This window comes from Dendrobates tinctorius, unplaced genomic scaffold (assembly GCF_039654945.1).
Source record: "Dendrobates tinctorius isolate UK_male_01 unplaced genomic scaffold, ASM3965494v1 ptg000107l, whole genome shotgun sequence".
Taxonomy (NCBI): domain Eukaryota; kingdom Metazoa; phylum Chordata; class Amphibia; order Anura; family Dendrobatidae; genus Dendrobates; species Dendrobates tinctorius.
Window position 1 is genome coordinate 32030318 of NW_027361775.1, and position 15501 is coordinate 32045818.

Sequence of the window (15501 nt, forward strand, 5' to 3'; positions counted from 1 at the left end):
TCCTACACGTACACTGTTCTCTGGGCTGACGGTGGTATACTACCAGGATAATGAGCGTGAAATCAGCTCCACACTTCTTATATGGCCTTCAGGACACGCCCCATGAGATTACCTTTCTATAGAGATGAAACATGGCATGGATAGCATCATCCATCTTTACGATATTAAGTTGTATGCGTTCAGCCGGCCTTACAGAGATGTGAGTGAATGCGTTATGTTTGTCCTTTCGCTACGATTTCCCATAAATATCGGATCGATGCCAACTCCAATATTCATCCCTGACCACTGGCTCTGGAGAGTCTAATACAATTCCTTTGAGCAGAGAAAGCGGATTCCTTCGAACAAAGATAGCTCCTGTACTTCTCTGCCTCTGAGTAGAAGAATCTTAGGGCCCCGTCACACAGCGAGATCGCTGCTGAGTCACAAGTTTTGTGACACAACATCGATCTCACCAGCGAGATCGCTGTGTGTGACAGCGATCAGCGATCGGCTCCCCTGCCGGTATCGCTGATCGCTCTTGGAAAGCCCTGGACATTTCTTTGATCGCTGGTCTCCCGCTGGCCAGCACGCATCGCTGCGTGTGACAGGCGGGAGACCAGCGATCAGCTGGTAACTAAGGTACACATCGGGTATCTAAGGGACGTGCGTCCTTTGGATACCAGATGTGTACCTTAGTTACCAGCGCGCTGATGCAGGGAGCTGGTAACTAAGGTATACATCGGGTTTCTAAGTGACGCACGTCCCTTAGATACCCGATGTGTACCTTAGTTACCAGCTCCCTGCATCAGCGTGTTGGTAACTAAAGTACACAGCGACGCCGTGCGCTCGGCGTCGCTGGTGAAGCTGTCTGTTTGACAGGTCACCAGCGATCATGTAGCGACTCACCAGCGATCCTGACACGTTGATATCGTTGTTGGGATCGCTGGTGAGTCGCTATGTGTGACGGTACCTTTAGGCTCATTGGCTGGTTCTCATCAGATCCCTGGGGTATTTATCTGTTCATGGCAGGAGGTCTTATTTCAATGAAGGTTGAAGTGTCAGGTCTTTGTCACCTCCCCAGTTATAACTAATCCCATATGTTTAATGTGATGGTGATATGTTCCCTCGCCGGAGATTATGTCTTTATGGATTTTACCATTTTTCTCTGCGACAGCTTATAGTTTGCAAATCTACTGTAGTTGTAGTTTTTGATTTGTATGATTTTGGGGTACATATGACTTATTAACTTATAAACTTTCCATTTTTTGTGGATGATGATATACAATTCTGACATTGAATATTATTGTTTACTGCGCATGATAAATAGTGTATTAAGTTTATCAAACGGTTCTCTACATTTGCAGTGACACCAGCTATGATTAGTAATCTTGTTTTTATTATTTGCTATAATAAAAAAACTTTACATTTTTCACTAGTTTACAGTTCACAGTAGAGGACTTACAATCCTCTAATCATGTCTATAAAACTCTGCAGTTATTCTCTATTGCAATGTACTATACCTGTCTATTATATCGATAGAAAAATATTCAGGATTGAGAGTCCTCAGTAGTTGATACCTTTTAATGGCTAACTGAAAAGATGGTAACACATTGCAAGCTTTCGAGACTACTCAGGTCTCTTCATCAGGCTAGACTAATACAAAATCTGAAGTCACATATTTATGCACAATACAGCCTAGAAAAAATGCAATAGATAAGACAAGTGACGTGAAGCAGAACTATCAATATGGGAGAGGGAGAAACATAAATATAAACATTGGACCAGTTCATAGATAAGGAGTCCAGATGTTTTATGGTCCTCTGATTGGGGTCTAGTTCTGTGTTGTGATGCCTCCACACGGTTTTAAAAGGAGATTCCTTAATTGATGTAAAAAGACATAAATCCATGCGACACATTCATTCCAGCACTGAGAGTGTCAAAGTTCGTCATAAATTTGTACTCCCAAACTCGTCTCTCTCTCTGAGAATTGAAGTTACCTTTCAAAGGTGACGCACAAACCTATGCCATCTTTATTCCTTTTCAAACACTTTTCTTTAACAGAAAAAGTTACTTTTTTTAAAAGAACAAAATATTCTATATAAACCTTTTGTCAAACGTATGTCATTTGTTTTCCTACTTTTATGCAAGGTAGAACTTTTATTTTCAGAAAATAAATTTTGCAATATACAAATTTAAAAAGAAATTGCTCAATACAGTACAAAAATAAGCTGCAAGAGAGTGAAAATGGGTAAACATGTACTTTATCGACTAAAAATGTTACACAATATTGGCATATGAATGTATTGCACTAGTTGTCATAAGGCACATAACAGGATATCAGGCACAGTATAATAAAACATAAAAAGAGAATGAAAACTCTACAGATAAATGTAGACAATGATACTGTTGACCTATATAATATCCGTACAAATGTAACCATTTTACCTTTTTGCAAGGCGGCATTTAGTTTTGCAGATAAATCTAATATTCAAAATGGAAAGAATGAATTAAGTCCAACTAAATCATAGGCATGTTTGATCTGGTCTTATTGTCATTAAAAAAGACTTAGATTCTGTCAAAGCGAATTACTGACAATGACACTAAGTACAATTGGTGAAAGCAGGCATATAATATTGCAAAAAACACTTGTACCACTGAGTACACTTGTAATAAAGTGAGCTAATATACTTGTAAAATTCTGTATTGTGACTACATATTAGAAAAATTGACAGAAACATCTCAAAAACCTTTTATACAATTTTCTTTAGTACCACCAAACAACTTTAAGCATTTCCTTTCCTTTACTTGTAATGTTTGGGGGTCTTATTGATTTTGGGGTGAAATCAGAGATGTATTTCATTCTAAGAAGAGTGGCTTAAGGCATGGAAGATTTAAGTTTGTAGATTTTACAAACTTAAAAAAAAAAAATGGATAGCAATAGCTTTATGGTTTTCAAACTTGGGAACATTACCAATCTTGGTCATAACTATACATTGACTGACATCAAAACACTGCCCACAACCAGACATTGGTTTGATATTAAACACTATGGGGCCCATTCATCAAAGCTTTTACGCCATAAAAACTGTTGTAAAAGCTTTGTAAAGTCGCAAATTTTTGACACAACTTGGAGTTGCACAAAAATATTGTGACTTCTGACACTTTTCACAAGTTTGATTCGGTGTCACCAAAATGGCCAAGTCTGGGGCAGAGCCGGAATGGGAGCATGAAAAATTCCAGGGCTTTGTACGGCAGAAATGCTTCTCCAAGTTGCATTTTTGGCACAGTGCACATAGGTGCATGCATCTTAAGGTTTACAGTGCCTTCTATTTCAGCAAGTCTGGTGTAGGATGGTTGTGCGCTACACTAGTCTTGATAAATCAGCCTATATATTTTGAGACTGTTCTTCTGGACAATTGTATTGAGAAATTGTTAGTAAAAGATAAGATATTTACAAAAGATAAACAGAAGAATAAGGATCAATAGGCATTTAGACATTATTGAGTTTTACAGGTAAAAAGCTTCATTGAAATTTTAGTATTATTATAAAATAAGGCGGAAGTTCAGTTAAAAACCAGTTAAAATCTATGACTCTTGATACTATTGATAACATGATTGCATTACTCGTTTGAACAATAAGTTACAATGCAGATGTAAAGAAAGAGTCAAGACAGATAGATCTACTATTATCAGAAAGGCTGGAGGAGGAAGGCAGAAAATCCTTGTTTGGTATAAGTGTATTCTTGAGCTCTCAAAGTTAAAAAGGATTTAGTGGAGGACGCAAGAGAAATTAACAAAACTAAGAGAGCTTAGTACCGAACCTCGAATGAGAATGTAATTATCCCTTAAGGAGGCAGCAACATCATCAAAATCAGAAAAGGATGAGCCTGTTCCAGGCATTATCCACACAAGTATCAGATATCAATCCAATGTTATAAGAGATGTCTGTTTCATAGACACATTAGACTTTTTAGTCCATTATAAAAGGATGGAAAACTTTTGGGATGTGCTTTGTATTTTAATCATTTACATCCAGTGTAAATATTGTTCTTCAAAAGAAAACAAAAGTCTAATTCAAGGCGACTGCTTGTGATGATGGCTATAAAGGGCACCAGAAATGTGAGTGTTGAGTATTACAGTATTTAGAATTCAAGCCCAACACTGAAGTTTCTGAAAATATCAAAAGCTAAGAGCACCTCGTCTCTTGGTCTGCATCAGTCCATAATTGTGCTTTAGTGGTCATCGATCCCTGGAGTGTAATACACATGTCAACTTGTAGCAGATTTAGGTTTCCAGCTATCATGCACGTATATATATATATATATATATATATATATATATATATATATATATATATATATATATATATATATATATATATATATATAGTCATAGCCTTTTTATTTGGCAAAACTACTAAGTTCAAGTTTAAGCTAAGCAATAGGAAATAATACCTCAATTTTAGTTTCTGTAATTGTTCAAGCCTTAACATGTGAACTCAGCCAAAGGAATTGGACATGATTTTAGAAAAACATGGGAGCTTCCCTCCAAAAACAACACCAGACCTGCCAAAAGGTTGTCTGTGAGTTTACAGCATAGCTCCATTCTCTTCAACATAGCGGAGCTGCAATACCAGAGAAGCAAGAAAGCAGACATGTTTTTTGAATCTAGTACAACCCCTTTTGAAAGAATAATCTTTTCCACATATTCTTTGTTGTTGGCTTAGATACCAACAAAGGCAATCCCAAGAAAATCTCACAAGCAATTTCAATTAAGGCAGAATGGCATTAACTAAAATTTCTAACAGTGATTTAGACTCTCAGAGGGTGAATTATAGTGAGGTCTCCAGACATTTTTCTGGCATGTAAATGTCTAGGCTTTTTGAACTGAGAGGCAACTTCAGATCAAGTTTACAAATACATTAGAGCTCAGTGCTTGTAACAGGAGTGACCCCATGAATAAGTAAAGTTGGTCCTAAATTCCTGCTTATCTTCTCCACCTGATGTAGGAATTTGTTGTACACAGATGTGTCTGCAGGAGGGCGAGGTAGATACAAGAATCTGACAGCTGGAGGCAAGTTGGGATTTTGGTCAAGAATCATCTGATTTACAGCTTCTAAATAGTCACTTGATATCCTTATTGAATTGTTTGGGAAGTTCAGGTAAGATTCTTCAGAAATTTCTGAGTTTCCGGCCACCTGATTATGCCAATGGAGAGCAACCACAGTATCCCACACAACTGTATGGATGGATGCCTTTATGCGAAGGTCTTTTAGTAGCTGCTTTAGTTTAACTTCCTGGCCATGAAGACCATTTTCCCTCTCTACACAGAGATACAAACGCAGCTTAGCTTTTTTCCAAGATCTTACCATGTTCAGGACACAGGCCATTTGAAGAAGAAATAAACTGCAGGTGTTCACATAAGTGGCGCTGTCTGGTCGCAGAAGGTTTAATGGCCACACATCTATATATGTCTCTCTACCCTTCTGGCTGCAGATACGAGTTTTGTCAAACTCTGAGAAGTATCTTGCTAGCACAACATTTTTGGACATCTTAATAGAATCTGATATGATGGCAACATATTCCCAGGGGGAGAAATTTTCAGTGGCATGCTTCCTTCCAGCTGAGGTATGCATGGATGGACGTGATCTAACTTGGTCCAGTTCAAGTTCATCCCTTAGAAGCTCATCTGCTGAGGAGCGGGTGTAAAACCCCATGATAACAGTGTTTGGTCTCATTCCACCTGCAAAACACAATAACATAGACCCCGAGCAATCAATAACATTACAGCAATAAAATATACATTTCATAATGTGTGCATTTTCCAGGGTTATTGGAATATGAGATATTGGTATAATGATTCTGGGTACAGGCATATTAGGAATATATTAGTCAGTAAATGAATATTCAGTATTACAGATTGAGGAGACACTTTACAGAAGCAATCGTTGTAGAGAAAACAGAATTTCTTTGGCGTTTACCTTCATTTTTTGGAAATGTGATATCATCCAAATATTTATTACGTTAATTGAAAAAACACCAATATAAAAATTACAGCAGCATAAACAGAAAGAGGATTATGTGCATAAAACATTAGAGGGAAAAATAGTAGAAATTTTGCCTATTTCACTGCCATTTCTCTACTGTATTCAAATATTATATAAATGTAAATGCACAAATCTTACATTTTATGCCATGTGCGCATGTTGCGTTATTTGTTGAGTTTTTTTACCTCAGTATTTGTAAGACAAAACCAGGAGTGGGTGATAAATACAGAAGTGGTGACATGTTTCTATTGTACTTTTCCTCTGATTATTCCTCTCCTCATTTTGGCTTACAAATACTGAGGTAAAATACTGACTAAATACTGAAGGTGGGAACGTGGCCTTAAAGAAATAAACACACACTTTCCCATGCCCATCATGGTTTTGCTGCAGCTTTTCCTCATTGACATCCAAGGAAAAAACTGTATTCGTATACGCAACAAAAATACAACCATGTTTGCAGGAAATTTGGCTTAAGTATAGCCTTTGATACTAAGATTTAACTTTCACCCCCAAGTCTGCTTTTACCTTCGCGACCAGGTCAAATGTTACAATTTTGACCAGTGTCATTTTATGAGGTTATAGCTCTGGAACACTGCAACAGATCCCACTGATTCTGAGGATGTTTTTTCGTGACATATTGTATTTCATGATAGTGGTAAAATTTGCTTGATATGACACGTTTATTTGTGAAAAAATCTGAAATTCGGCAAAAATGTTGAAAATTTAGCAATTTCCAAACTTTTAATTTGTAGGCGCTAAAAGCAGAGAGTTAAGTCACACAAAATAGTTAATAAATAACATTTTCCACATGTCTACCTTACATCAGCTCAATTTTTGAAACATTTTCTTGGTTTGAAAGTTAGAAGGGTTAAAAGTTGACCAGTAATTTCTCATTTTTCCAGCAAGATTTACCAAACCATTTTTTTAGGGACCGTATCACATTTGAAGTTGCTTTCAGGGGCTATCTGATAGAAAATATTACTTTAGAACCAAATTATTTTATTTTCAGAAGAGTTACAGGAGAAAATGGACCTCAAAATTTGTTGTGCAATTTTTCCTTAGCAAGCAGATACCCCATATGTGAGGAATAACTACTGTATGGGTGCACAACAGGGCTCGGAAGGGAAAGAGCAACGTTTGACTTTTTGAACGCAAAATTTGCTGGAATCAATAGCGGAAGCCATGTCGCATTTGGAGAGCCTCTGATGTGCCTCAACAGTGGAAAACCCCCGACAAGTGACCCTATTTTGGAAACTAAACCACTCAAGGAATGTATCTAGATAGTGAGCATCCTGGACCCACAGGTGCTTCCCAGAATTTTACAACGTTGATCTGTGAAAGTGAAAAACTATACATTTTTCCCACAAAAATGTAGCCCCAATTTTTTTTTAAGTGTAACAGGAGAAATTGCACCAAACAATTTGTTGTGCAATTTCTCCTGCGTATGCAGATACTTATTATGTGGGGAAAAACTACTGTTTGGGCGCATGGCAGAGCTCGGAAGGGAAGGAGCGCCATTTGAGTTTTGGAGCGCAAAATTGGCTGGAATCATTAGAGGAAGCTATGTTGCGTTTGGATAGTCGCTGATATGTCTAAACAATGGAAAGCCCCCACAAGTGACCTCATTTTGGAAACTAGACTCCCTCAGGGAACTTATCTAGAGGTGTGACCAGCAGCTTGAATCCACAGGTGCTTCACAGAATTTTACAATGTTAATCTGTGAAACTGAAAAAATATATATTTTTCCCACAAAAATGTTGTTTTAGGCCCAAATTTTCTCATTTTCAAAAGGATAGCAGGAGAAAATTAACCCACAAATTCATATAGGGATGCAGTGTTCATATTGATACCACATGTGCTTCACAGAATTTTATACCATTGGGCGGTGAAGGAAGAGTAATTACAGTTTTACCACTACAATGTTGTTTTAGACTCAAGTTTTAATTTTTCTAAGGGCTAGAAGGTAAAAATGGACCTCAGTCTGTTGTAAGAATTTCTCCTGAGTGCGCCAATGGCCTACATGTAATCGGGAAATACTTTTCAGGCACAGTGCAAAGCTCCAAAGGGACAGAGCACCATTATTATAGTGCAGATTTTACTGTTAAGGTTTGCTGGTGCCATGACCCACTGGGAGAGTCCCTGAGGTGCCAGAAGAGCAGAACCCCCCATATGTGACCACATTTTACATACTACACCTTTCAATGAATTCATCTAGGGGTGCAGTGATCATATTGACACCACAGGTGTGTCACAGAATTTTATACCATTAGCCAGAGAAGAAAAAATAACCACATTTTTACCACCACAATTTTGTTTTAACCCCAGATTTTACATTTTGACACTGGGAAAAGGGTAAAAATGGCAACAAGATGTGTCAAAAAATTTCTGCTGAATGTAGAAATACCCCATATGTGACTGTACAGTACTGCTTAGCCACACAGCGACACTCGCTAGAGACGGAGTGCTACTTGCCTACTGGAGCACAGATTTTCCTAGATTAGTTTGCAGACTCCATAAAGAGAGCCCCTAAGTGCAAGAAGAAAAGAATCAGCCCTCAAGTGACCTCATTTTGGAAATTATTTTGACTCCATGGGTGTTTTCCAGAGACAAGTAACAGTGGAAGAGGTTGCTGAGCGAAAATTGTAAACTGCCATTGTAGTGCCCAAGTACCTTGTTGTGACCAGTAATTGGTCTCAGAGTGACATGATTCAGATGAAACCCCGAGGGATCCATTCACAATAATGACACAGCAGAGTTACTTTGAACTCAGTCAGACCTCTGTTCAGCGGGTCCTTCTTTTCCGAAGTGCAAAAAACTGTGGCGGACCGCGCTTAAAAAACGGACACTGCCAGATCACAGACTTTATTCTTCTGGTCGGAGCAATTACAACGATACCAGATTTATACAGTTTTTTTTATGTTTGGCTGCTGTCACACACTAAAAGACGCTTTTTATTGCAAAAACTTAGCATTGCCATATTTTGATAGCTATCATTTTCCCATATTTTGGCTGACAGAGGAATTTCTTTTTTGGGGTTAATTTATGTCGTTCCACGTGTAGTAGAATTGATAAGGCAGCTTTATTCTTCTTTATTCTAAAATTACAGCGATACTACATTTATTTTTTTATGTTCTTTTTTTTTTTGAATCAGATGATTTTTATTTAAAAGTTGTCAGCATGAAACTTTAACAATACATTTATCTTTAGCATATAATATAAACTGTGTTCCAAATTATTATGCAAAAAGAGTTTAGGAGTGATAAGGATAGAATTTTTTTTGTTTGTCATTTAAACTCATTGATGGTGATGTGTGTCAGGGCTCTTTATATCACTGAAAGCAATTGCAGATACCTGTGCAAATTAGTTTTGGCAGGTGTGTCCAAATAAAGGCAAGACTACTTAAGAAGGCTGTTCCACATTAAGAAGCCTACATTTTTTGCCAAAATGGGAAAGAAAAAGGATGTGTCGGCTGCTGAGAAGCAACAAATTGTGGAGTATTTAGGTCAAGGCGTGACTACAATCAACATTGCCAAGACACTTCATCGTGATCATCACACAATCAAGAAGTATGTAGCTGATTCCCAGCACACACGTGTGCATGCTGATAAGGAAAAATTGAGGACTCTTTCCAACAGGCAATTGCACCAGGTTAAAAGAGCAGTTGCAAAAATGCCTTGTCATAGCAGCAGGCAAGTTTTTGAAGCTGCTGGTGCCTCCAACGTCCCCCGAACAACAAGATGCAGGGTCCTTCAGAGGTTTGCAGCTGTGCGTAAGCCATCCTGTCGACCACCTCTATCCACTGCACACAAGCAGAAACGGCTCCAGTGGGCCAAACGATACATGAAGACTGACTTCCAAACTGTTTTGTTCACCGATGAGTGCCGTGCAACGCTCGATGGTCCAGATGGATGGAGTGGAGGATGGCTGGTTGATGGACACCCCATGAAAACACGGCTAAGGCGCCAACAAGGAGGAGGTGGAGTAATGTTTTGGGCTGGAATCATGGGGAGAGAGATTGTCGGCCCCTTTAGGATCCCTGAAGGGGTAAAGATGAACTCCATAATCTATGTGGAGCTTCTAAAGCAGCACTTCCTGCCATGGTTCAAAAGGAAGAACCGCGCTTTCCGCAGCAAGATCATTTTCATGCATAATAATGCACCGTCTCATGCTGCAAATAACACATCTGCATCTCTGGCTGCTATGGGCATAAAAGAGAAAAAACTTATGGTGTGGCCACCATCTTCCCCTGACCTCAACCCCATTGAGAACCTCTGGAGCATCATCAAAAGGAGTGTCTATGATGGCGGGAGGCAGTTCACATCTAAGCAACAGCTCTGGGAGGGTATTCTGGCCACATGCAAAACAATTGAAGCACAAACCATCCAAAAACTGACAAATTCAATGGACGAGAGAGTTCAGAAGCTTCTTTCGAACAAGGGGTCCTATGTGCAAATGTAACATCACGTAGAATAAAGTTTTGACTTGAAAACTGTTTGATTTCATTTTGTAATAAGCTGATAATGCTTATAATTTCACAATTGACCATTTTTTTGTTCAAAATAAAAAGGTTGAAAACTCTGCTGTGCATAATAATTTGGAACATGCATTTTGAGTGTTTCTTATTTTTAAAAATATATTGTTTTCATAGGCAGTTTGTTCAAAAACATTGCAATTATACTAGATGACTCGAAAATAACAATGACTGCAATTCATACAGGTAATTTAGAGAAAATATGAGGAAATATTTTTTGCATAATAATTTGGAACAGTGTAAACCATGTTCAACCTGACAGGCGATATAAGTGTACTTACATCCTAAATCCCCTACCCTCCCCCCATCCACCCTAACCCCATCCCTTTAAATCATTGCACTTATCACACACCATGTCACATTTGTAATCTTTTTTTGAGACAGCCTCTTAAGATCCCTGTTTAAAGTACCAACACAGAGGGTCAAGGGCGCGTAGGTAGACGCATTCTTTCTCTCATAAGAGCCTACGAAGCCAGGCCTGGGCGCTCCACACATTCTCAAACTGCATGTGTTGACCTCTTTTCACATATATGTTATGTTCCATCAAAATAATAAAGTTAACCTTATTAATCAGTTCCTGTCTAACTGGCGGTTTATCATCTAACCAGTGGGCCGCAATGAGCTTTCTGGCAGCATATAGGATTCTGGCTATGGTCAGCTTCCCCCCACTCATCAACTGCAATATCCTCCATGTATCCCAATACACACGTCAGCGGTTTCCTTATAAGATCCACTCCCATTACCTCCTGAGTCAAATTAAGTGTTTGTACCCAAAAGTTCTGTAGGGCAGGGCAGGACCACATCATATGTAGGAGATCTGCCCCATCCTCAGAGCAATGCGGGCAGCAAGAATCTCCCCTCCGGCCTGCCCTCTTCATCCAGACCAGGGTCCTCTATACCCTATGTATTAGGTAGAGTTGTGAGACTCTCCTGGCTTTGCTCATAGAGACCTTGGGGATGAATTGTAATACGCTCTCCCACTGAGAATCCGAGATTGGGCCCACATCCTCCTCCCATTTTTCTCTGGACTTAGCCGGGTGCCTTACTAGGAATGAATCCAAAAAATCCCTATATACGAATGAGATGAAACCCCTAGTGCCCCTCAGTGACCCTATAAGATTCACCATCACATCTGATTGCACCACTATTCTTGATGTTTTAAGCTGTCGATCGACTGCATGCCGCAGCTGCAGATATTGAAAGAAGAGAGATTGACTAAGAGGGAACTCCCTCCTGATCTCGTCAAAAGTCTTAAGCATGCCGTCAACCAACAGCTGTGACATAAACCATATCCCGACCCTTCTCCATTGAGCAAATCCCCTCAGACGTATTAACTCCCCCAGTCTCGGATCAAACCAAACCGACGAAAAGTGCGTGAACTCCGTAATGCCCCTCCATTGTCTAACTCTTTGCCAAATCTTGTTCACAATAGTGATCGTCGGGAGTCCCTTAGGGTTCACCCGGAACCTACCAGCCTCTAGACTAGCCAGCAGCGGACCTCTGCCCACTATAAACTCAAGGACCTTCCCGGCCGATGTAGATTGAGTTGGCTCCCCCCACCCCACCATATGCTGACATTGGGATGACACATAATAAACCCATGGGTTTTGGATTGCCAGGCCCCCCTCCTCTTTTGACCTCTGTAGATGTTCAAGTTTAATGCGTGCCCTACTACCCTTCCAGATCAAGTCCCGGAAAACAGAATCAATACGTTAGAATTTACTTTGCGCCAACCAGACAGGCGTATTATGAAGTATATATAGGAACTGGGGCATGAGGATCATTTTTAATAAATTTGCTCTACCTGCCACAGACAGGAATAGTTTCTTCCATGCTCCAATTTTTGGTTGAAACTTATTGATAAGGGGGGTAAGATTAAGCCGTTCATATTCCTCCAATTTAGCCGAGACCACAATGCCCAAATATTTAAACTCCCTAACCACCCTCAAAGGGGTCCCAGGGTCTAGCGCCAGGGGAGCAGCCAAGTCCACGGGAAGCAACACGGATTTATCCCAGTTGATAGTCAGTCCAGAAATAGAGCCGAATTTACCAATAACTGCCATAGCCGAACTCAGGGAGTCGCTTGGATCAGCCAGAAAAAGCAGCACATCATCCGCGTATAAAGCCACTTTCTCTAAGTGGCAGCCATATTGGAATCCACGGATATCCGTAGTACCCCGAATCTTTGCCGCTAACGGCTCTACCGCAATTGTAAACAGCAGGGGGGACAGGGGACACCCCTGCCTCGTTCCCCTATATAGGGAGAAACTCTCAGACAGCAAACCATTAACCCGTATTTTAGCACTAGGGGATGTATATAGCAAACGCACCCAATTCACAAACTGATCACCAAATCCCATGGTTCTCATTACCGCCCACAAATACCTCCACTCCACACTGTCGAACATTTTTTTTATGTTCTTGAGCTTTTACACAATAAAAAACAATTTTTTTGCATGACAAGATGACGTTTTCTGAAATACCATTTTAATATATATTTGTGTTTTTGATCCTGTTTTATTACACTTTTTTTCGGCGGCATGATGATAAAGCATTGTTTTTTGCCTCTTTTTTTTCTACGGTGTTCACTGAAGGGGTCAACCAATGGGACAGTTCCATAGGTCGGACTGTTCCAGACATAGCGATACCAAACGCGTACTTTTTCTGTTTATTTTTTCCCCTAGAAATACTTATTTATGGCTAAAATATATATATGTAATTATTTTATTTAATTTTTTAACATATTTTTACCAATTTTACTTAGTCCCTCAATAAAGTATAGCAATGCAGTTTGTAAACTGTCAATGCCGCAATGACATACAAGCTTGATACATCATGCACTGAGCATGGCGCAACAAGCTTACTAGCGCTGGTGACCCGCATGTCGTCATGACTAGTGATGAGAGAGTATACTCCGAGTATTTTGGCGTGCTCGGAGATTTAGTTTTCGTCACACCTCAACTACATGATTTGCGGCTACTTGACAGCCTGAATACGTGTGGAATGCCTGTTTGTTAGGGAATCCCCACATGTATTCAGCCTGTCTACAAGTCGCAAATCATGCAGCTGAGACGACGAAAACTAAATCCCCGAGCAACAATGCTATTTGCCCATCACTAGTCATGACATGTCGGGCCACCTTGGCAATCATCGGTTTCCTGCGATGACTATGGACACCGAGGGCAATTGCGTGCACTCAGTTCCAGTGAGCATAAAATCACCATGACGCATCTATAATTCTAAGGTCGGTAAGTACTTACCAACCTAGACTTATAACTATGTCCAAGGTCGTGAAGGGGGTAAAGGAAATCTGTTGCAAAGTTTTTGAAGAGAACCTGATTCCAATGAGGTGTCAATTACTTGGCTGATTGCTGTCATTTTGAAAAAATTGCTGTTTCATGTGCTGCACATCTACCTGTTCACTGAATGTACCCCCACCATTGATTGGCGGCTTTCTGTGGACACTGTGAATAGGAAGAAAGCTGGCAGTAAGTGGTGAGGTTGAGTTTATTAAAAGCTCAAGAATATGGAGAATTCCATGGCAGCAGGTTTACTAGTCCTCTAGTGAAACTCTCCTGCTGATAAAATAGTGATTCTATCAAATCTACAGCAAGTAGCCCAGTACGAGACACATTGATCTATCCCTACATTATGCTGCTTTCAGATTATTAGCTGGCAAATACTTAATGACAAATTCCCTTTAATCTGGTTTTATAAGATTTTCGGAACTAAAAGAAACTGGCACACTTCATTTCAACAACCAATCCTTTTGTTGTCCCAAGAAATATCCGATACCAGATATATGTAGCAATGGCTTACTCCACTCCACCAATGGAAAACACATGCAAGCTCAGCTATGAATGTGAATAAGGGGTTCAAGAGTTAGGCCAAAAGATATCTAAAATCTACAGCACCTTTACCCAGAGCCTGGAACACACTTATCTCTTCAAAATATGCAAATAGTTGGCATAAAGGTTCAGTAATGGAAGTAGGTAGGAAAAAAATAGGACTTTTGTGATGTAGGGAGACGTATCTAGAGACGTAATGAATCGTTCATACTTCCAGAGGAGGTACTATAAACAACATTAATATGAGTCGATGCATGGGACTACATTTTTCATGTACAAAACTGTGCATGAGCCATCAGCTAGATCGCGGGTAATCTGCTCAGAGTAGCCGACAAAAAGGGGATTATGATTGTTATTATTGGAATGCTGTCATATAAGGTTAGAATAGATGTAACAAATAGATAGTAGGGGGGCGTGGCCTGGCTGAGGATGTGAACAGACGTAGGGAGGGAGCGCTCCAGGACCTATAGCTTATCCTGAACTCCACTGGCCCATAACGGAGAAAGCAAAAAGCAAAAAACACAAATATCCTGAACTAAAAAGTAAAAAATAAACTGCAAATAATGCATAAAGGTAATAATAATAAGGGTATTTAGTAAACATAATTTGGATCAAAATAATGTACAAGCCATCCCGCCACGTCCCTTGTGGGACAGTCCCTATTCTAGTATTTAAAACCTTTTCACTTGCCAAGTGACGTGATTGTGAACAAGGATCGAGCGGCTGACAACATCACCCTATTTCTAGATTTGGGGAGATGGTGGCGGAGCTCTCATTGTTAGATCTGTTGAGAATATTGTTGAGCATTCCGATACCGCAAGTATCGGGTATCGGCCGATACTTGCTGTATCGGAATTCCGATACCGACTTCCGATATTTTTTCAATATCGGAATTCGGCATCGGAATCGGAAGTTCAGTTGATTGACAGCCTGACGTCATCATGATGCGCGGTGTGTGCGCATCATGATGCGCCGTCATTTCGGGCCTTCCGGGGGTCTCTGCCGGCCTGCCGGGGAGCTGTGCCGGCCTGCCGGGGGGCTGTGCACCCTGTGGGGGTCTGTACCGGCCTGCCGGGGGGCTGTGCCGGCCTGCCGGT

At 40.1% G+C, this 15501-nt stretch overlaps 1 protein-coding gene across 1 annotated transcript in view; it reads right to left on the reverse strand.

The window, feature by feature from the left end:
• Positions 1-2223: 2223 nt before the first annotated feature.
• The window catches only part of LOC141100699 (solute carrier family 12 member 9-like), a 393180-nt gene continuing 379902 nt past the window's right edge, over positions 2224-15501 (reverse strand). The window contains exon 13 of the mRNA XM_073589335.1: positions 2224-5721. Coding sequence (XP_073445436.1) covers positions 4901-5721 — 821 coding nt within the window. The 3' untranslated portion in view covers positions 2224-4900. The remainder of the gene's footprint in view (positions 5722-15501) is intronic.